Source organism: Camelus ferus, chromosome 20 (assembly GCF_009834535.1).
Source record: "Camelus ferus isolate YT-003-E chromosome 20, BCGSAC_Cfer_1.0, whole genome shotgun sequence".
Lineage (NCBI taxonomy): Eukaryota > Metazoa > Chordata > Mammalia > Artiodactyla > Camelidae > Camelus > Camelus ferus.
The window spans coordinates 38195928-38219744 of record NC_045715.1 but is presented as its reverse complement, the minus strand read 5'-3'; the positions used below and the strand labels follow the sequence as shown (position 1 = coordinate 38219744).

The 23817-nt window shown below is 40.2% G+C and overlaps 1 protein-coding gene across 1 annotated transcript in view; it reads right to left on the bottom strand.

Moving 5' to 3' along the window:
- Positions 1–329: 329 nt before the first annotated feature.
- The window catches only part of BEND6 (BEN domain containing 6), a 55317-nt gene continuing 31829 nt past the window's right edge, over positions 330–23817 (bottom strand). Inside the window, exons 4-7 of the mRNA XM_032463324.1 lie at positions 15394–15614; positions 13531–13723; positions 12001–12137; positions 330–1610 (exon numbers count right to left, since the gene is read on the bottom strand). Of these exons, the coding sequence (XP_032319215.1) occupies positions 12010–12137; positions 13531–13723; positions 15394–15614 (542 nt within the window). The 3' untranslated portion in view covers positions 330–1610; positions 12001–12009. The remainder of the gene's footprint in view (positions 1611–12000; positions 12138–13530; positions 13724–15393; positions 15615–23817) is intronic.

Here is a 23817-nt window from a genome sequence, read left to right as displayed (position 1 = left end):
CTGTGGCACAACATCAGTGATTTTATAAGAAAAAATGTGGAAACAAGGTCCTACTGTACAGCACAGGGAACCATATTCCATATCTTGTAATAGCCTGTAATGAAAAAGAATAGGAAAACGAATATATATATATATAACTGAATCACTATGCTGTACACCAGAAATTAATGCAATGTTGTAAGTCAACTATACTTCAATTAAGAAAAAAACAAACAAAAAAAAGACAGTCTGATGATAATGGTAATGTCTCAATGTTTGAGAGAAGTCCTCAGCCTAGAAGATGACTTTCTCCCTGGATTTTGTAAATTAATAAGAAATAAGCAAATGCCTTTATGTTTTCAGTGGGATTTATTTATATTTAAGTAAAAGTAGCAAATGTTAACACAAGTTATTTCCTGAAGAATATTTATTTTGTTCAACCACATTGTTATCAGGCAACACTTATGGAATGTTCCTGGGTCCACAGTACCGGACTCTCCATCTCATGCATCCTCCTTTCTAAGTTTGAACATGACCTTGTGCACTGAAGGAGCATGGCTTGGCATTGCCGAGTTGTCAACATGTGACAACCTGACGTTGAAGGAGAAGCCTGTTGATGAAGAAGGTTCTATCTTCCATTCATTTACAAAATGATATTTGTGTGTGAGAGAGAGAGATTGTTAAACCCATAAGATTTTGTTTTCAGTTATTTTCTCTTCTGATACTGTGAAAACAAATCAGTAAAAACTAAGCAGTGTAGTAATATAACCCACCAAAAACAATATGACGTTATATCTCATATAGGATTTTGTAGATGGTACTGATGTCTTAAATTACACACGTGTATTTAATATACTTCGGGCAATAAAAAGTTAGAAGCATGTAAACAAATGTAAAAAAAGACTTTTTAAAAAGTTGATGCATTACTTTCACAATCACAAAACTTGGGCTTATTTCTTTTTCAGGAGTGCAGTGGAATAGTTGCATGTTAAAATAAAAAGGTCTTGCAGCTCTCTTTTTTTTTCCAGATTGCTACTTTATACATTTTTTACATAAGAGAATAATCCTATAACTTTATTGCTAAAACACTATTACTTGGTTAGGTATGATTATCAGATTTTAGGCTGATTCTGACGCTTTCATGTTTGTGAATATTGATTATCACACTGTGTACTTTTCTAAAATATGTGCTTATGCTCAAGGTCCAAAAACTATAAGGGGAAGTCATTGGTAATAGTAAATATACAGTAGTGAATTAGGACAATGAGGAATCTTAGGGGCTGGAGTTTGTGTTGCTATGACCGGAGCTCTGATTATCCTGTTAAGTTAGCTGTACTGAAGGGAAGCTCTTTGGGAGGGGAAAATGCGTATTTCCAAGAAACCATAATGCATGCTTATAAAACTGCTAGAAATTCTCTGGTCTGATGCATCACTGGTGTTGAGGGAGGAATCCACATGCAGCTTCTTCAGTGAGCTCGCGCTCCACCAGGACAGCCCTGCGATGTCCCAGGGTCCCCAGCCGTCACCGCACCTGTCTCTGTGCTCACTGCCAGGGAGGCTGCAGGGCCACCCACAAGGTCCAAGGTCAGGGTGACAACTGAAGGTGCTTTTGTTTCAGGTACTTGTACTACCTATAAGAGACAAATTTAACAAACAAACAAACAAAAACAAAGCGTAAATAAAGGACAGAAATACACTCACAGACAGAGAATACAGACTTGTGGTTACCAGGGGGGTGGAGGGTGGGAAGGGATAGACTGGGATTTCAAAATTGTAGAATAGACTACACTGTATAGCACAGGGAAATATACACAAAATGTTATGGTAACTCACAGAGAAAAAAATGTGACAATGAGTGTGTATATGTCCATGAATAACTGAAAAATTGTGCTGAACACTGGAATTTGACACAACATTGTAAAATGATTATAAATCAATAAAAAATGTTAAAAAAAAGAAACAAATTTGTTAGTATTCTTATAGTATTTTTAACGGTTGACTTATAATTTGAGTTATTCATGAGTATGAGTTATTTATTTTTATGTCAACAACAAGTTTTCGCTTAAAAATACAAATTGTTAATAAGAACTATTACTATTGAGGTGACTTAGGAATTATTTTTATGCTCTGTTCAGAGGAATTCAAGCGTAGATAACAGCTAAAACGTTTAATATATATGTATATTTTTTATCTCAAATGACTTTTTAAAAACTCAGATCGCACAAAGTAAAATGAACAATCCCCACATATCCATCAATCATCTTAAAAATTGTCAACTGTTTGTCATTCTTCAGTTACGTTTATTGATTGTTCAAATATCAGGCAATTTCCTAAATCTGCCTTACCTCTTTCACAACTCAAAAAAAAAAAAAAACCCCAAAAAACCTCCTCCCAAAAGCCCCAAAAACCCAAAGTCATACCAATGAGTTAGGTCAGAGGTGGAATTACTGGGAAGCTGATAAAGCTTACTTATATAGGTAACTTCCAAAAAATACGACCCTAGCAATATCTTCATATGTTTATAAATTTTTGTTAAATTTGCCAAAATTATATATTTCAGCCATCCTCAGTTAAGACCTCTGTTTTTCTCTTTCCATTTTAATTGCTCTCCAGTCATATTTTCTCCTCCGATTATAACCAGGAAGTGGCAGTGGGCGCTTCTGAGATTTGGTTAAGGATTGACTGGGACATATTTTTGTGCTTTATAATCTCTTCTGTGTATAGTTACATTAGTGCTGGCCATTCCAGTATGCAGTGTCTTGTAGGAATACTATGAATGTGGTCAATTCAAAGAATATTTAAGAGCACGCACTCCATAGAAAACCTGAAATGCCCTGAAATCTTACAACTCAGATATCAAAGAAACTCAATAATGTTTTCCTCAAATTTGACAACAATCCTAAAAATTACATTGTAGAGTTGAGAATTTGAAAAAAACTCTGTAAATTGTCAAAAAGAAAAAAAAGCAATTTTCCACCAACTATGCTAGAGAATGATCTAAGTTATTTTTCTATTCTTTCTATAGAAAAAACTATTATAAAATTGTCAAATGAAGAGGCAGTCAACATTTATGCAAAAAAAATGAAAGTACTATGGAGTTACTAATAAACATATTATGTAATTTTCCCTATATTATGTGATATTTGAGAAATTTGCTAACTTTTAAATATCATGTAGTTTTCATGATTTATTTATTCTGAATTAATTTACAGAGTTGTTACTGATGGCACCTTCATAATTTTGTGTTTCTTTCTTAAAGAGAGTTCTCCCAATTCTATTAAGCTTCAGGTCCCACAAATTCTGGCTCCATCACTGAGGTAGATAGTATTATTATCCCTGTTTAACTCAAAGTTCAGAGATGTCAAGAATTCCTCAGAAGCCACGCATTTATTATGACGTGGAACAGGCTTCAAAATCAGACTTTCTAAAAATAAAACACCAGACTTTCTGACCCTAGAACGTTTAATTTTTCAACTTGGCTAGGCTAAGGTACCCAGTTGTTCGGTCGAATGCCAGGCTAGATGTTGCTGGGAAGGTAATTTTTAGATAAGATTAACATGTAAATCAGTAGATTTTCAGTAAAGCATATTACCCTCCATAATGTGGGTGGGTCTCATCCAATAAGTTGAAAGCCTTAAACAAAAAGACTGAGATCCTCCAAGGAAGAGGAATCCTTAAAAGTCCAGATAGTCTTTGGAATCAAGACTGCAACATCCACTCTTCCCTGGGTCTCCAGCCTGCTAGTCTGCCCTGCAAATAGTCTATGCCAACTCCTTAAAATAAATCTAAATAAACATCCTACTGGTTCTGTTTCTCTGGAGAACCATGACTAATTCTGGAGAACCAAGACTAATGCAGTAAGAAATGCAAAGAACTACATGCTAGCGTTGGCTCTCTAATAGTTACTAATCGTGTAACTTTGGCAGTTCGCTTAACCTTTTTAGTTTGAGTTTTATTATCTCCAAAAGAAGGAATTCATTTTTTTCTTCCAGTATTATTGAGATATAATTGATATACATTTGTCAGGTGTACAGCATAATAATTTGACTTACATCATCATGAAATGATTACCACAAGTTTAGTGAACATTCATCATCTCATATAATACAAAATAAAAGAAAAAGGAATTTTTTCCCTTGTGATGAGAACTCTTAGGATTTACTCTTTTAACAATTTTCATATGTAACACTCAGCAGTGTTAATTTTATTTATCATGTTGTCCATCACATCCCTAGTATTTATTTATCTTATAGTTGGAAGTTTGTACAGTTTGAATATCATTCATCCAGTTCTCTTTCCCTCTATCCACTGCCTCTGGTAACACCAGGCACAAATCTCATGTCTTTTTCTATGAGTTTATTTGGTTTGGGTGTTTTGTTGTTTTTTTTTAAGTATAGTTGATCTACCACACTGTGTTAGTTCCTGGTGTACAACATAGTGATTCAATACTTCTATACACTTCAAAGTGATCACCACAATAAGTCTCATTACCATCTGTCACCACACAAAGACATTACATTATTATTGACTATATTCCCCACGATGTACGTTCCGTCCCCATCATTTATTTATTTTGTAACTGGAAATCCATACCTCAGTCTCCCTCATTGATTTCACTCATCCCACCAGCCCTCCTTTCTGGCAAATATTTGTTCTGTATCTATGACTCTGCTAGTTTATGTTTATTTGTTTGTTTTGTTTTTTTAGATTCTACATATATGTGAAAACATATATTTGTCTTTCTCTGTCTGACTTTAACTTAGTATAATACCCTCTAGGTCCATCCATGTTGTCACAAATGGCAGGATTTCATTCTTTTTAATGGATATCTAACTACATATCTATCTATCTAAACATCTTTATCTATTCATCTGTCCGTGGGCACTTAGGTTGCTTCCATACACTGGCTGTTGTGAATAATGCTGCAATGAACATAGGGGTGCATATATCCTTTCCAATTAGTGTTTTTGTTTTCTTTCGAAAAATATCCAGAAGTTGAATTGCTGGATTGTATGGCAGTTCTATTTTTAATTACTTGAGGAATCTTCGTATTGTTTTGCATAGTGGCTGCATCAATTTACATTCCCACCAACCGTGTACGACAGTTCCCTTTTCTCTACATCCTTGCCAGCACTTGTTATTTGCTGTCTTTTGGTGACAGCCATTCTGACAAGCGTGAAGTGTTATCTCGTTGTGGTTCTGATTTGCATTTCTGATGACTAGTGATGCTGAGCATCTTTTCATGTGCCTGTTGGCCATCTTTATGTCTTCTTTAGAAAAATGTCTACTCAGTTCCTCTACCTATTTTTTAATTGCTTTTTTTTTTTTAATGTTGAGTTGCAAGAGTTCTTTGTATATTTTGGATATTAACTTCTTATTGTGTATGTCATTTGCAAGTATACGCTCCCGTTCAGTAGGCTGCCTTTTCATTTTGTTGATAGTTTCCTTCACGGTTCTTTTTTTTTTTTTTTTAACATTTTTTATTGATTTATAATCATTTTACAATATTGTGTCAAATTCCAGTGTTCAGCACATTTTTCAGTCATTCATGGACACACTCATTGTCACATTTTTTTCTCTGTGAGTTATCATAACGTTTTGTGTATATTTCCCTGTGCTATACAGTGTAATCTTATTTATCTATTCTACAATTTTGAAATCCCAGTCTATCCCTTCCCACCCTCCACCCCACTGTTCTTTTTTTACCCCCTGTTCTTTGCTCTTCTTTTGTGCTCTTTCCTTGTGATTTATGTGGGGGAGGTAATTAGGTTTCTTCATTGATTTCTGCTTGGAGGAGGTACTGGGGATCGAACCCCTGACCTCTTGGGTGCTGAGCGTGTGCTCTACCACTTGAGCTATACCCTTCCCCCTCTTCCCTTGTGATTTGATGACTATCTTTAGAGCTAAGTTTGGATTCCTTTCTCTTTTTTTGTATGTGTATCTATTATCAATTTTTGCTTTGTAGTTACCATGAGGTTTATATATAGCAACCTACACATACATGATTATTTTAAGTTGATAATCTCCTAAATTCAAACGCATTCTAACAACACTGCATTTTTACTCTTCCCCACCAATGTTTTTGACATCCTTTGTGTTTGTGTATCCCTTAACTACTTATTGTGGATACAGACGATTCTGTCTTTTAACCTTCCTACTTTATAAGTAGTGGGTACCTTCACTGTATGTTTGCCCTTACCAATGAGATTTTCTCCTTTTGTAATTTTATATTTCTAGCTGTGGTCTTTCTTTTCCACTTAGAGAAGTCCCTTTAACATGGCTTGTAAAGATGGTTTGGTGGTGCTAAACTCTTTTAGATTTTGCTCATTTGGGAAATTCATCTCTACTTCAGATCTCAATGATAGCCCTGCTGAGTGGAGTATTTAGGTTTGATTTAGGTTTTTTTCCTTTCATCACTCTAAATATATCATGCCACACCTTTCTGGCCTGCAAAGTTTCTGCTAAAAAGTCAGCTGACAGTCTTACGGAAGTTCCCTTGTATACAACTGGTTGTTTTTTCCTTGCTGCTTTTACGATTCTCTCTTTATCTTTAATTTTTGTCATTTCAATTATAGTGTGCCCTAGTCATCTTGTTTGGGACTCTCTATTGCTACTGGGACATGGATGTGTTTCCTTTCCTAGGTTAGGAAAATGTTCAGTTGTTATCACTTCAAGTAAGTTCTCTCCCCTTTCTGTCTCTCTTCTTCTTCTGGGACCTCAAAAATGCGAACATTAGTACATCTGATGTTGTCTTAGAAGTCTTTAAAACTGTCCCTATTTTTTAAAATTCTTTTGTTTCTTTTTTTCCTGTTCAGCTTGGGTAATTTCCACCTCTCTGTCTTCCAGTTCACTTATCTGTTCCTCTGTATTATCTAATCTCCTGTTAATTCCTTCTAGTATATTTTTCATTTTTCATCTCAGTTATTGTATGCTTCAGCTCTGGTTCTTCTTTGTATTTTCCAACCCTTCATTAAACGTGTCAGTGTGTTCATCCGTTCTTCTCCCAGTTTGTTAGCATCTTTATGATTACCATGAACTCTTTATGGGGTTGATTGCTTATCTGCACTTCACTTAGTTCTTCTTTTGGGGTTTTATCTTGCTCCTTCCTTTGTCACCTCATTTTGCCCAATTCCCTTTGTTATTTGTATGTATTAGGTAGGTTGGTTGTATCTCCCAATCTTGGAGAGTCTTCTCCTTGTAGGAGTCCTCCTGTGGGCCCAGCAGTGCACTCCCGTCTGGTCACCAGGGCTACTTGCGGTAGGCGTGCCCCCATGTGGGCTGGGTGGGCCCTTCTGTTGTGGCAGGGCTGACTACTGTGGGTGCGCTGGAACATGGGGCTGGCCCCTGGTCCACTTGGCTACCAGGCCCTGCCTCCTGCAGAAGCTCCCGGCTGCTGGTAGGTGGGGCTGTGTCCTGGCACAGCTGGCTGCAAGGCCCGTGGCATCCCTGGGCTGGTGCTGGCCCACTGGTGAGTGAGGCAGGGTCCTGGGGAGGCTGGCTGCAGCCCTGGGGTGTCCCGGGGTGTCCTAGGGCAGCTGGCTATGGGGCAGCCCACTGGTGTGCAGTGCTGGGTCCTGGCATGCTAGCTATGGGGCCAGGGGCTCCCAGGGCTGGTTCAGGCCTGCTAGTGGGCAGGGCCAGGTCTCTGCTCAGCCTGAAGGTGGTCCCAGGACTGGTGGTGACCAGCTGGCGGGCGGGTAAGCCTCCACACTAACAGGCAAGAGGGAGGACTTGCCAGCACCAGTGTCCTCGTGGTAGAAAGAGCTCCCCAAAATGTCTGCTTCCAGTATCTGTGTCCACAGGGGGAGTCCAAGTTGCCTCCTGTCTCTCCTGGAGACTCTTAAAATCAGCAGCTGGTTCTGACCCAGGCTCCTTTCGGATTATTGCCTCTGAGCTGGGACCTGGAGTGTGTGCAGTTCTGCATGAGCCCTTTAAAAGTGGAGTCTCCATTTCCTACAGCCCATTGCGTCTCCTGAATGCAAGCCCCACTGGCCTTCAAGGCAAGACGTTCTAGGGGCTCGTCTTCCTGATGAAGGACTCCAGGCCTGGGAAGCTCGATATGAGTCTTGGACCCCTCACTTCTTGGGGAGAACCTCTACAATTGTGATATCCTCCCATTTGTGAGTCACCCACCTGGGCATGTGTGTTTGACTGTACCGCATCTCCACCCTTCTTATTTGGGTTCCTTCTGTATATCCTTAGTTGTAGAAGATCTTTTCTGCTAGTCTTCGGGTTGCTTGCATTGATGGATGGTCTGTAAACAGGTGTAGTTTGGGTGTGCCCTCTGAGCTCTGGGTCTTCCTACCCCGCCATCTTGGTGGCCAAGAAAACATTTTAGACCAGAACTGACATTTTAGACTGGGTAATTCTTTGTTGTGGGGGCTGTCCTATGCCTTGTAAGATGTACCACAGTATCCCTGGCTCCTATCCACTAGAGGCCAGTAGTATCACCCAGTTATGACAACCCAAAGTTACCTCTGGACATTTTCAAATATCCCCTATTTCAGGGGCAGGGACGCAATGCCTCCCACTTAGTTTCAGTGCCATTGTATTCGATCATCTTTCAGTTACACGCAGATGCAACACTACGGTAGACATTATGTAAACTGGGGCCGTCACGGAAATTTCAAGAGAAGGCTGTTTGACCCCTTCGTGGGGTGTTACAGAGGTGATATTCTAATAACCTGTAATTCTTAGAAATAAAATCTCCTTCAGCTCTTGTAAGAAAGAAGCAAAATAATGGAGCGAGGCCAGGGAGATTGACAGCCTCAAGCTCAAGGCCAGGCGTGAGCTGCAGGTAACTTGAGAGCAGCTGGAGGCGTGCGAATGAACGGGCGAAGAAAGGGGCTGCGTGGAATTTAGCTCTCCTCGTCACAGACATAAGTCTCAGCTGGGAAACGGTTGTCGTTTCAAATCCAAGCCAGCGGCAGCTTTGAGCTCCGCACTGGGTGGAGGGCACAGCCTACCAGGACGCACGGCGGGGTTGCTCGGTTTTTCTCGGGTGTACTGGAATTCGCAGAAGTGTACGTGGTTCTGCACTACCTACTGCCTTGCTTACAGGAGTGGAAGGAAAATTATTTTTCCAAGGAATACTTTTGGGGTCGGGGTGAGGAGGGACTGTGGTTCGCCTGAATAAATGCAGTCACTTTAGGCTCCTGTTAGTAACAGGAGCAACAAGAGAAATTACAGCAGCGTTCCACCAGGTGGTGCTTTATCTGACCCATGCAGCAGGCATGGCTGAATGAGGTTGGTTTTATGCGACCCTGCCTTTCCTAGGGTATTTTCTCAGTCCTTTTGAAATAATTTGGATTTAACTATTCTTCACATGAAAGATACCTGCTAATTTAAAGAAATTCCATTTTAGTGTTAATCTCTACTTCTGACTCAAATTTTATGCATTTCTATTCCAAGCATTATGGCAACCAAGCACAAGCCAGGCCTGGAAGGTGCCAGAACATACTGTGTGGATAAAATAAGATTTCTTCCTTTTTTCTATTTTAATTAATGTCATAGCCAGGTGATTTAATAATACCACTACTGGCAAGTACAAGCAAAACTGATATAAAAACCTTTTAACTTTAATTTCTTCAATACTCTGCTGACCATTGTCAGAGATGAGTTTTGTGCGTACCCTTGGCAGCCTGAGAGATGAAAAAGGCAGAAGTTAGGATATCAAATTGCTTTGCAGAGCTCTGAAATACAATAATGTGCTCCAGAGGACAGCCCTGTGACCTGAAGGTGTGGTTACATGGCTTTTAGACAGGGAGCTTGGCTGTTACACACCAGGATAACTGGGTCCTCATGCCAAAATCAGAAATTCTAAGGCCTCAATTAAGCAATGATCTCCTAACTGGGAGGCTGTGAAACTCACAGTCAACCAACATTTTTATTCCCTTGGGGGAGAAAAAGGCTACAAATTTCCTTATCTTCTATAGATCGTCAAGTCGGTCTATGAATATGTATGAGCCAAGGGAAAGAATTACCCTGTAGCTGTTATAAGTAGATTTTTTTTGTTTGGGGCGGTTATTGTGTTTTGTTTTTTTAAGGACGAGAGAGTATTGTTGCATCTCATCGGTGGTCGCCTTAATTGTAGAGCAAGATACTAAAGGACCCTCGAGGAGGAGGGGGTGGGAGTCGGCAGTGGGTGGGTGGTGGAGGTGGGGAGTCACTGCATTACACGCAGTTCCACATCCCAGCCAGAAGAAAAGGACACGTGGCATGGCCTCAGGGTGGCCAGGTGAAAAGCAGGAAAATGGGAATCAAAGGTGGAAGTAAAGAAAAGGGGAGGAAGAAAAACAGACAAACAAATTTCTTCTGTCCAGCACAGGGAACTATATTCAACATCTTGTAATAACTTTTAATGAAAAAGAATACGAAAACGAATATGAAAACGAATTCAAGTATATATACGCATGACTGGGACATGCTGCTGTACACCAGAAACTGATGCATTGTAACTGACTATATACTTCAATTAAAAAAAAAAAAGAAAAGGGAAGGAAAACCTGCCCTCTTGTTTATCATATACCTGTTTATCAAATAAAATATTAATAGCACAACAGTGCATATTTGTCACATAGTTTCCATCAACATGATGGAGAGGGAGGGTGAGAACAAGTGAAAGGGCCAGGACTTTGAGTGGCCAAAGCAAACACTAAATTCCACGTCCCAGTCTCACCTAGGCAGGACCTGACCATAATGTGTATTTCCTTCAGAACTCGCTAAAAACAAATCATTCTTCCTTTTAGTCTAATGCAAACATATTGGTAGAATCCCTCTCAAACCAATACAGACTGCAACCACTGACTTAAAGATTTCAAGCATGGAGAAGCAGAGTGGGGAGGGAGAGGAGACCCCTGGGGACTTCCAGCCCATGGTTTGTACACAGGTCGAACCACTGTTAGTGTTGTCAGTCAGTCCTGGTCATGTGCTTCAGAGATTCCCCAGGGTCTGTATCTCCCTTGTTCTAGAGAAACACCTCCTGAACTGTCGTGTGTCCCTCCTCAGGTTCCTTTCTACCCCCACTGGTGAGAGCAGGCAGATAGCTACATATGAGCAGAGAAAGGGGATGCAGGCCAAATGGCAGGAATTGGGCACAAAGGAAGGGCACCGGCCAAATGCAGGAAACCCTACATCGTGTAAGCACCAGGGGTCCCTGGGCAGAGAAAGACAAGCAGGAACCTCTGGGCTGATGAGCGGTCACACAGTTTGGGGTGACAAGGGCCCTGGAGGCCAACAAGGAAAGGTGGGAAAAGGCAGGAATCTCCAGTGTACGAATGTAACCTTTTGCTCATTATGCCCTGATTTCAATAAAATTAGCCTTGCTGGTCAGAACTACCCATCATGCACCGATGCCATTACACTTCTGACTCAGACTAAATAACGACAAAAACACCTCCTCCCCTTGGGAAGGTGGAGCTGGGATAAAAATCAGGGAATATGACCCCAAACGCTTCCCTCTCCAGTGAATATTCCGCCCATTCATTTTACACCCTCTGTAACCAACTTGCCAAAGACACTCAGGGCAGCCGCTCACCTGAGCCTGCCCACCTCCCTTTGAGAGGGTGCTCTCCATCCCTTAATAAATCCTCACTTTACTTTCTTAACCTCCGCGTTCCATCTCTGAATTCTTTCTGCAGCGAGACAAGACCCTCCCCATTGGCAACACACCCACAAGGTAACAAATGTTCTGTGAAGAAGACAAGTTCCTCAGCAAAATACACCTGGAAAACACCACCTACCCTCTCCCCTTCTTAAGACTCTGGTGCACTTGGGCATGTTTAGAGGGTATCAAAATATGTGAGAGGCTCGGGGAAAGGAAAATCTGGGTAACTGATGCAGCACTTCCCACATGCAGCCCCCCTTCCCTGCCCCTGCCTCTGCCCCCAGGAACACCTGTGAGCATCTCCCAGGCCTCTGGTCTTCTCTAGGGGTGTGTGTGTAGATCCGTGCTGTTCTGTGAGCACAGGTATTACATCTTCTTGCCCCACAGAAAGGATTGTGAAGATTTGCAAGACTTACCAAAAGGCTCTACTTAACATCCTGAGAGTTCAGATTTTTGCTTAAATTTGGCTTCTTGGTGCAGTTGTTTAGCTTTTGCCCTATCATTCTCCTAATTGAAACATCGTCTGTGTTGGGAAATAACTGCTTTGTGACTCCTGTAAAAAAACAAAACAAAACAAAAACAACAACCAAACATACAAAAACACTTTATCAGAAGGAAGAAGCAGACTCACAGATACAGAGAACACACCGGTGGTTACTAGTCGGAAGGGGGTGGGAGGGGCAGGTTGGGGAGGGAGAAGAGGTACAAACTCTCAGGTATGAAATAGGCCACGAGGATCTACTGTACAACACGGGGACTATATAGCAAGTATTTTATAATAGCTAAAAATGGAGCATAAACATGAAAACTTGTGAATCGCCATATTGTACACCTATAATTTACATAACATACATCAACTGTACTTTGATAAAAATTAATTAATTAATTAAAAAAAACCCCACTTTATCAGGCCTTTGCATCTTAAGGTACGAGCTGAGATAAAGCATCAAGCAATTCACATTATAACTTCGTCTCCATCTTGAAAAAGCAGCCCAAACACCCATGAGGGATTTAAACTGAAGAATCTACAGGCAGATTTTTCAAAGCGAAGCAAGACATAGCAAAGGTCTGTATCATAAACTCAGAGCATACATGCTGGTCTTCCGCTCAGCTTTGACCTTGGTACTGCTCTGAATGCTAAACGCCCTTGATCCAAAATGCGAGGAATTTATTTTTATCTGTTCCCAACATCAGTTGAAACAGGTAGATTGTGATTGACTCTTTTCTAACTGATAAATGACATATGATTAACATTTAGAGAGTTTGGATTCAGTGATTCTCTAAATTTGTTGGATATTTGCAAAAAAAATTACTTGATCATATAGATTATTTTATTTAAGGAGATTAACTTAAAAACCACAAATAGGATGAAAACCATAACCTATTTTTCTGAATTAGAAATAATATATATATATAATCAAGATAAGGAAGAGAAAATAAGATATAAGCTGTTACTAAAATTTTGTTCAAGAAGATTTGATAAAATTCACTTTTCTAAAGCTATTAATTATATGAATCCAAACTCTTTACTGGTATAAAATTTATTTTTATCTGACTAACTACTTTTAACGTAAAGTTTTTTCCACAAAATTCCCCAAATATAATAAGAGGTTTTAGGCTATCCTAAGATTTTTCTCTCAAAGACAAATTTGGACATACAAGTTTTTTCTGTAGAGCACAGGGAACTATATTCAATATCTTATAATAACCTATAATGAAAAAGAATGAAAACGAATCTATGTATGCATATGTATGACTGGAACCTTATTCTGTACACCAGAAATTGACGTAATATTGTAAACTGACTATACTTCAATTAAAAAAAAAGGGAGAAAAAAAGAAAAAGAAATTTGAAGGGAAAAAAAAGATGATGAAAGAACACCTTAAACTTGGATGGCAAAATAATTTCAAATTCATCTGACAGTGCAATGCAATCATATCATCACCTATGATCTCTTGAACTTCATTCTGATTCATAGCTGGTTTTACCGCCTTGTCCCTCGAAGTAGAGGATTTGGCCCCCGTCAGGCTGTGTGTGGCCATGTATTCATTTGTGTAAAGCACTTGCATTAAATCATTGATGAACTTCTGAGGCTTGCTCTTGTTACAGCGGGCAATCTGCCATTTCTCAATCTTGAACTAAAATAATTAAAAGTAATAATTGAAACAATTGAGAAAGAAAAGGAAAAATATCTGAAGATATACCAGGAAACAAAATCAACATTCTTTAAGGTGATCTATTATGCTTTTAATATATATTTTACATTTCAAGGGTTAGAGGGTAATGTTATCTTTGAGAGAATGCCCCATATTTATGACGTATTTGTTCCAGAGTGTATACAAATTCTTGTCATGTAACCTGGATTGATGCCTTAAGGCCTGGTCCATCCCCAGCACTTCCTGTTAAGTGTGGTCAGCAGAGTAATGGTCAACTGGCAATATCCACATTGTAATCCCTGGGACGTGCGAATATGTTAGCTTATGGGGGAAATCAACTTTGTAAATATCATTAAAGAACTTTGAGATGCTGGATTCCTGGATTATCCACGTGGGCCCAATCGCATCACAAGAGCCCTTTAATACAGAAGAGGGAGACAGAAGAGTAGGTCAGAAAAAAGACACGGAGGAAGGAGGAGAAATTTGAAGAATGAGGGGGACTTGGCGTGCAGGGCTGACTTGGAAGACGGTTGGAAGTGGGCCATGAACCAGGGAACGGCGTTCAGGTTACAGTCGGCCGTAAAACAGCTCTACAGCCACGAGAAACTGAATTCTTCAGCAACCCCCGTAGGCAGGAAACAGACTCCTCTCCAAGCCTCCAGAAAGGAGTGCGCCTGCCAGCACCACACTTGGGACCTGCAGAACGCTGGGGTAATACGTTTGCATTGTTATAAATCACTGGGTGTGCAGTGATCTGTTACATAGCAAAAGGAAACCAGCGCACTAAGATTCAAATATTCTGAACGTTAGATTGTGAGGATTTGACTGTTGTCTCATGAAGACATATTTTCCCAGGCTGATACCTGATTCTAACAGAACTTATACCTCTAGCCACTCTTTCTTTTTTTCTTTTTTTCATTTGGTATCATTTGATTAATTTTTTTGTTTTTATCTGTTTTTATACATAGTGGTTAACATTTGCAAATCTCAAACACCCAAATTTATCCCTTCGCACCCCCTTTCCCCCAGTAACCATAAGATTATTGACTACGTCTGTGAGCCTGTTTCTGTTTTGTAGCTGAGTTCATTAGTGTCCTCTTTTTTCTTTTTAGATTCACATATGATATCACATGGTATTTTTCTTCCTCTTTCTTAGCCTCTGTTTCTCGATTAAGAGAAGCTGAGAGAGTAGAACTGTGTTCAGCCGGCAGGCACGGGATGAGACTCACCTCGTCTCCCTGGTGTAGTTTTAGGACCCTTCATGTGTAATTGTCCCTCTGCCACTGGTTTAAGAATTTTCTAGTTTTTTGTTGTTTGGAGGGTGGGGAGGTGATTAGGTTTATTTATTTACTTTAATGGAGATACTGGGGATTGAACCCAGGAACTCATGTACGTTAAGCATGCGCTCTACCACTGAGCTGTAGCCTCCCCCCTAGGAATTTTCTGGCTTAACTTCATCATTGTCCACAATTTGGCTTTAATTTTCCAAGTCGGAAATTTCTTTCACAGATGTTAGATTTATTGTCAAAGGTGGTTTTATGTAGTCAGAACATGGTGATCGACTTGAAGTCACCCATGATCATTTGGGCTCTCCCTTGAATTTTGTGTGTAACCGTGTCCCAGGGGAAGGTAGGGCAGGTTGTCCAGCTGACCTGTTTCTCGTCCGCGTGATGCTCCTCTTCAGCTTTCAGGGAAATCGGTGAACTGGAATTAGAATTAGAATTGCTGCACGTGGAGGCAAATGAGTCTGGTGAGGAGTTATTTGTTGCTCTCCAGAGGGTGGACGCCGCCGTGGTCAGGGTTCCTCCGCCCTTGAGCAGGGCCTCGGCCATCCCCACCAGCTCTTCAAACTGGGTGACCGCCTGTGGCAACACTACAATGGCAAGAAAAAGTAACATTTTACAAGTACCTTGCACAACAGGGGCATCTATTTTTATTGTGTGTACATGCAGAGAAGCAGGGAGAACCCATTGGTAACACTCGCTACCTTGGGGAAATGAGCATGGTAAGAGGAGTGGTTGGGACATCTTTACTTTTCATTATTAAATAAGTTAGTAATTGCTGAATCGTAACTTACAGACGTTTGGTTATTGTATTCAAATGTACGTGCATGAATTTGTAACCAAAATGAACTTTTTCTAGTTGTGAATGGTATTATCTGACGGTATTTCACCAGTTGTTTGGTGACATTACTGTTTTTGTTTGCTTTTTGGGGGGGGGTGGTAATTATGTTTATTCACTTACTTATTTAATGGAGGGACTGGGGATTGAACCCAGGACCTTGTGCATGCTAAGCGTGCGCTCTACCACTGAGCTACACCCTCCCCCACTGGAGACATTACTGATTCTATTATGTCACCTTCCAGACATGCACAGTAGGCCAGTTTAAGTGAGAAGATAAAATAAACCATTTCTGTGGCCTTAGTGTATGGTTTGCCAGGGAGTCAAATGCCATCAAATTAATAAAAATTCATTGCCACAGTTCAGGTCTATGTTTTCACTTGTTAAAGATGGGTTTTGGTAATCAACTGAATGTTCTCTTTGTTCCTTTATTTATTTATTTTTTAATGTAAACTTACACATTCAAAGGTTTCATGCCTCCTTGTAAAATGATCTTCTCTGTTGTTATATCTAGTTTGTTTCCTAAGGACAAATAACATTTTGTTGGCATTGGGAGACACTTTGAACCCTATGTAATTCAGCCCCTCACTCTACAGTTGAGGGTACAGCCTGCTGGAGAGGCAAAAACACTTTGGAACTTTTCTGTACTTTTCTAGACATTTTATTGAGCTGTATAATCTTTAGAATGATACTTGATTTGAGAGCTGAAAATCAGGCCTATTGAGGAAATTAATACATTGTTAATAGAGAAATAGAAAATCTGCTAGAGAAGAAAATCTTATTTTATATTCTTTCCATTAATATTTGCTAAGCCTCTCTCATATGCCAGACAGCTATTCAATCAGCGATCATTTATTGAGCACTTAATAATATCAGACATTTATCTAGCTTTTACTCTGTGCCAGGTGCTATTTTTGAACTTAACCGATGTCTGATGTTCATTTAATACTCATTGCAACTCTCCAAAATAGGTACTGCCCTTACCCCCGATTTATAGATGAGGACAGTTACGCAACGAGAGGTTAAGTAACCCATCAGGGTTAACCCAGTTCGTGAAAAGAAGAGCCAACATTCAAATTCAGACTCCGCCAATTCCATGCTATCAACTTCTATGTTATACACTCTCAACGTCTGCTACCAGTTAGGCGCCAGGAATGAGACTGGGAGCAAAATCAGATATGATCCTAGAGTTTTGGAACTGGGAGGGGGTGGAGAGCATTATTTACATGCCCGTGCTGTGTATAAGAATGTGAAGTCTGGCCTCCCGTCCTAACCCCGCCCCACCCAGTTCCCAGGAAGTAACCTGTAAACCCTGGAGTTTCCTGGGCAACAGCAAAAATGTCTTTGTTATTCATGGTGAGCCCCTCAGAACACACCTGATTCATGTTCATGCTAAGGAGTTTCTCAGGGTGGGGACAAACACACCCAATAGTCTTTGAGTGGAAGCTGACCACAGCCAGGAAGCCGGAAAGACTTAGACTGAATTCAGCCATGTCGGCAATTGATCAATCAGTCATGCTTATGGAATGAACCCTCAATAAAAACTTAGGACACCCGAGCTCAGTGAGCTTCCTGGGTGGACAATGCTCCATGCATACTGTAACATATAAATACTAGGAGGGTAACATTCCCAAGGACGACAGAAGCGCCACGTTTGGAAACTGACCAGGCTGCCCTGTGCCTCTCTCCCAACTTTGGCTGTTTCTTATTTGTATTCTTTCTCTGTACTAAATGGAGCCACGAGTATAATAGGTTTCTGGGAATTGAGCTCCTGTGGCAGCTGACTGACTCTGAGGGTGGTTCTGGGAAACCGCTAGGCTTGCAGTCAGTATCAGACGTCTCAGCTGACTTGGCAGGCTAGAGGACGCACCCTTGACCTTGTGGCTTGGCTGACTCCAGATGCAGCGGGAATTAAGTAGCTGGAGGGTGGCGGAGGAGGAGGTTGTCGGGGCACAGGAAACAAGTTCTGTATTTGAGGAACGGCAAGGAGGCCAAAGCTGGAATGTAAAGGTAAAAGGGGGAATTCTGCATAAAGCATGGTTTGGAGAATACTCACTGTTTTCTCTAATGATGAAAGGTGTACATGTTGAGTGGAATATATCCTTCCTGCCATTTCTATCTCTGTATCTTTACCCATTTTCATGTATTTTTAAAATATAATTAGGATTGTGTTATATGCATAGCATTTTTTTTCTATTAAGACTGTAATTTGAAAATCTTACCTATTTTATTAAATCTTGGAAAATATCTTTTGAGGTCGAATTTATTTAGAATCAAAGGCAAGAGCTTACATGAAGTCAGAGCAGAAGTTAAGTAGGTAAAGGGGAGTGAGTCTGACAAAAGGATATACCCAATTAATGCACACCCATCAAGAAATAGAACATTTCCATCCTTCCAGAAAGGTGCCTCGTGTTCCTTCCAGATTAACCCCTGGACTCACCTGAGAGGCAACCACTGAATGTGACTTCTTTTAGTTAGAGATATGTTTTACCTGTTCTAGAATTCCATATGAATGGATTCAAACAGTATATTCTCCCTTTTTTGTCTGACTCTTTTTTTTTGCTCTGTATAATGTTTTGAGACTCATTCATGCTGCTGTGTATGTCAGTTATTTATTCTTTTTTGTTGCTGAGTAATGTTTCATTACATAGATACTCCACAATTAAAGTACCCATTCACTTGTTGATGGGTTATTTTCCACTTAACAACATGACTTGAATAATTCCCTAGTATTCTAAGGTATTGATGTTTTACAATTTATTTAAATGCTCCTTTTTCCTTTTTGGAATTTGGGTTGCTTCCAATTTTTCTTTTTTTCATAATTGAAAAAATCATTTTTAATTTGTCTTTGGGGGGTAAGGTAATTAGGTTTATTTATTTATTTAATAGAGGTACTGGGGATTGAACCCAGGACCTTGTGCATGCTAAGCATGCACTCTACCATTGAACTATACCCCCCACCCAATTTTTCTTGATTGCAGAGAAAACTCTTACGAACTGCCTAACACTCACGTCTTTATATGCATCTCTGATCATGTCAATGCTGTGAATTCCTGAGAGCGTAATAATGTGCTCAAAGGTAAAAATGTTTTCCAGACTCAGTTAATACTGCTGAATGGCTCTCCAAAAAAGATTCTTCCGACTTACATGCCCACTAGCAAGGTAAGAAGTCAGCTACTTCCCTGCACCATCTACAAGAGGTGTTAATCACTGACACCAGTCTTCACTATGTTGATGGGTTAAAATCTTATGACAATTTAAATTGCGACTATTTGACTATTATGAAGTTAAATATATACTTATTTGTTTATTGGTTATTTGAACTTCTTCTAGGAGATACCTATTAGACCAAGGAATATTAGTACTTTTTCCATTTTATAATAGCTGATGGGTTTTATAAAGTGCTTATACAAGTGCCTAGTGCATTATAAGCACACTGTATTAGCTATTATTATTAATTCCCTTATATTTTAAACACTGTAGCCTTTTATTTGTCCTATGTTGCAAGTATTTTTTTCTTAGTGTTTATTTTAATTTTATGATGTTTTAAAAGCATGCACACATTTTTAGTTTTTATTTTAAAGTAGCAGTCTTTTTTTGTGGCTTTAGTAACTATTCTTTTTTTAACTTTTTTTATTGAGTTATAGTCATTTTACAGTGTTGTGTAAAGTAGCAGTCTTTTCCTTAGTATGTTATTCATTTATTTTACGCTTAGAAAGTCACTCAAATCAGTGAAATATTTACTTATATATTTCATACAGTGTAAACATCTTCTCACAAGTAAACGTTTTTTCCTGCCTGGACATATGTTTTCTAACTTTTAATGGAAAAATGTAAACACAGACACAAAATAGTAAACTCCCATATATCCCATGCCCCAGTTTCAACTCACGGCCAGTCTTGTTTTACCTATACCCCATCTACTTTCTCCCCACCCTCAATATTACTTTAAACAAATCACAGGTATCATTTGATTTTATCTGTAAATATGTTCATGTATATCTCCAAAGGTAAGAAATTGAAAAAAAAAATACATAACACCACTGTCACAGCCAGAAATACTTATCAATAGTTCTTGAATATCATTTTTTAAAAGCTAGCAAATGTTCAGATTTCTCTGTCTCCTTGTTGTTGTTGTTGTTGTTTATAGTTTGAATCAGAGTACAGATAAGGTCCAGACATTCCAATGAGTTGCTGTCTCTTTTATCACCTAGAGGTTTCCTTTCCCTCTCCGAGTTTTTTCCTTGCAATTTATTAGTTGAAGAAACAGGGTCATTCATCCTGCAAGGTTTCCCATAGTCTAGATTTTGCTGATTGCATCCTAAAAGTGGCATTTAACATGTCCTTCTGTCCCCTGTATTTGCTGTAATAGATCTAAAGGCTTGATCAGTGTTTTAACTTCCATCAGGCGGCATTTAATGCACGGTTAGTTTTTTTGTGATATTGGTGGTCACTGATGATCACTGCCTAGATTCACTGTCATAAGGGGTTGCAAAATGGTGATACTCCAATTCTTCATCATTTAGCTAGAATTCCTCTACAAAGAGAAACTTCCTCTTATGAATTGTTTGGTTACCCTGAGGTTCATTTCATCTAATAACGGCAGGATAAATGCTTGATTTTTTTCAGTCTGTATTTGTCAGTTTGCAAAATAATGAGTTGGTTCTTTCAGATGATCATGAAGGTTTTCTCTTTTGAACGACCACATGCACTCATGAACTTAAACATATATGATCACCCACTGCGGTGATCATTCTCACTGCTGCTCAGATCGTCCCATCTTTGGCCAGTGGGAACCTCTTCTAGCTGACACGTCCACATGGTCTTTGCTGACTTCCTTTCTGGGATGACAGGATTTTCATCTGCAGTTCCTGTTCCAGGCTCCACGGAGGCTCATCTTGCACATTTCCTGTGCAAGTTCTGGAATCAGCCACTTCTTAGGGGACTGAGCTCCCTTTATTGGGAAGTGGTGTTACGAGACCATATGCAGGGACTAGGCGTGTTCCTTGCTATTGGGTTCTTGTTTCTAGGCCTATTCCGTGAACAGTATTAGAAAATACACATCATTGATTTTTAAAGATAAAATTCATCATGGGTTTAAACCAGTGCTCATTCAAATTCAGAACATGGAGTTTTGATGTAAGCTGTGCAGTTACGTTCTTAGCGCACCACATGGTGTGAAATGAGGACCTAACTTAAACCTGCCCCCCCTCTCCCCCGTGAGGGGATCTCAGTTTCCTCAGCACCATTGGTTGAATAATTCATCCTTGTCCTGAACAACTTGCCGGACTCACTATATAAATTGCCAGGCCCACTGCAAAATGAAAACACAAGACTCCTTGATCAAAGCTTCTTAACAGTTTTAATACGGTGACAGCAGGGCCTCTCTAAGAGCAGGCCCTGTGTGACTGCACCGGTCACACCGCCATGAAGCTGGCCCTGCGGGCTTGTGTTGGTAAACACCACAATGGTAAGCAAGGCTCTGCTCTGAATCCTTACATGTCACCCAGAGAGGGACTTTTTATGATTTCCATATTTGAAATGGGAAAACTGAGGCACAGAGTGGTTCAACAACTCACACTCCGACACACAGCTCGTGGGGGCAGAGCCAGGGTCTGCACCCAGGTGGTTTGGCCCCTCTCCAGCCATGCTCTTGGTCTCCATGCCACAGAGCCTCTGGGACAGTTTCTCCCCCGACGTGGGGTTCTGTCTGGGGACAAGTGCTCTGTTCCCTTGACCCGTTGGCTCTTGTGCTAGCAAGTCCCTTTTAGTTACTGGAACCTTGTATGATTTCATGTTGACAGCTATGTCCTCAAATTCTTTTTCAGAATGTCCTTTCCGGTTAACTTTATAAGAGTAATTGTCAAATGACCGCAAAAATCAAAACCCAAACCAAACAATTATTGGCATTCTGACTGGGATTCCATTCGGACTGTTAGTTATTGGGAGATGAACTGGCACCTTCTCATCTGTGGATGAGACGTCGCTCTATTTATTCAGGTTTGTGTATCTCTCCATTGAGTTTTTAATTTTTCTTCATAGATCCTACCCATTTCTTGTTAGGGTGGTTAGTAGATATTATATAGTTGTTTGTAATGAATATGAGTAGATTCTTTTTTATTTCTTTTATTTTTTAACTGGCAGTTTCTGATCTATAAGGAAATTACTGATTTAAAAAAAAATGGTAGCTACTAGATTGGGGGCACCTATTATGTACAGGCATTTATTATTTTTTACACTCAATAGGGCTTATAATGAAACATACTCCTCTGCCCCACCGCTCACCTCCCTGGATTACCCCCCGCTCCTAGGGGGAGCACTTGTAATCCATTTACCTGTAGTTACGTGCGTGGTCTTAAATCATAATAAGCATATACAACTCTTCTTTTTCAGGTTCATATAATTATTTCTTGACTTTCCACTATGTAACATGGCAGGGCAGCCCTCTTTCAGCACCCTCCCCCAGACCCACAGAAACGCACACGTGGTGCCCACATGTGCGAACACATGGTGGGTGACACCATTGTTTGTTCAGTCAATATTGTGCTTACATTATTAGAGTGATGTCATTTCCAGTGCATTCCCTTTAAAACATGACTTTTCCCCCTAGAGTCAAAATTAGCTCATTTTTTAAAAGTTGGCTTATTATCATCATTTTAACTGTTTCTCTCACTTATGCATCTCTAAATATCCTCCCAGAGGTGCAAAATCTCCTTTCAGGATGTTTGGTAGGTGACATCATGTTTCCTGCTGTTCTTGGCGATCTCTGTCCTGGAGCTCCCCGTACCTCTGGACCAGCGGCTTCCAGGCCACTGTGGACCTGCCATCCTGGGGCCTCCTCTCACTATCATTCTGTGGCGCCACCCCCCTCCCCGTCCCTGTCCTGAGCTGCACCACCTGTTTTCTGATTTACCTTCTAGAGTCACTTTCATTTTGGAGGAAAGCGCAGGAAGTATATTATTGAGAGATCTGTTAGTGTGAAAATATTATTATTCTACCTTCATACTTGGTTGGTCATTTCACTGGGTAGAGAAGTCTAGGTTTAAATCATTTCTGTGCAGGGGAAGGGTATAGCTCAGTGGCAGAGTGTGTGCTTGGCGTGCATGAGGTCCTGGCTTCAGTCCCCAGTACCTCCATTAAAAACAAATAAATAAAGCTAATTACCCCCAAATCACTTCTGTGCAAAATTGTAAGGCATCAATCACTAATTATCAACCCCCCCCAAAATCACTTTCATGAGAAATTTCAAAGGCATCAATTGCATAGTTATCTTGGAGCTCCCAGTATCACTGGTGAAACTCCTGAGCCGTCTGGCTCCCAGTCCTTCGTGCATCACATGCCCGGTCTGTCTGAAAGCTCTTGGATTCTCCCTTCGTGGTGTTCTGAAATTTCACAAGGTTATGCCTTGGACAAGCCTTTTTGCTTTTGGTGGTGTCTTGTAATCCAGAAATTTGTGCCTTCAGTTCTAGAAGTTTATTGTATTAATTTTTAAAAAATAACTTCTCCCTCTTTTTTTCCTCCTCTCTTTTAGGATGTCTTTGGATGTCTGACCTCCTGGACTAATTCTCTATTTTTCCTCATCTCTTTTATCTTCCTTTTCTTTGTCTCCTTGCTCCAATATCTACAAGATTTTCTTAACTTTAACTTCCACTCGTTTTACTGAATTTCTAGGTCCCCACCTCTTTCTCTTGGAATATATCTTTCTTAAACTACCCTCTTCTTGCTTCTTGGAGCCCCCTGCTGCTGCCTGCATGGTTCCCGTTTCCTTCGACCTTATTTTTCTCTTTCTTTGTTTTGATCTCCGTGTTCCATGTTGGAGGAGGTCCTCAAATGATCACACCACTTCCCTCAGCTGCGCCCAGTGTCCCTGAGTTCATGGCTCTTGTTCAGTCTCTCCTGAGAGCAAACCCCCATCTTGTGCTCTGGGGAAGAGTGTGACTTTGTGGTCCAAAAGG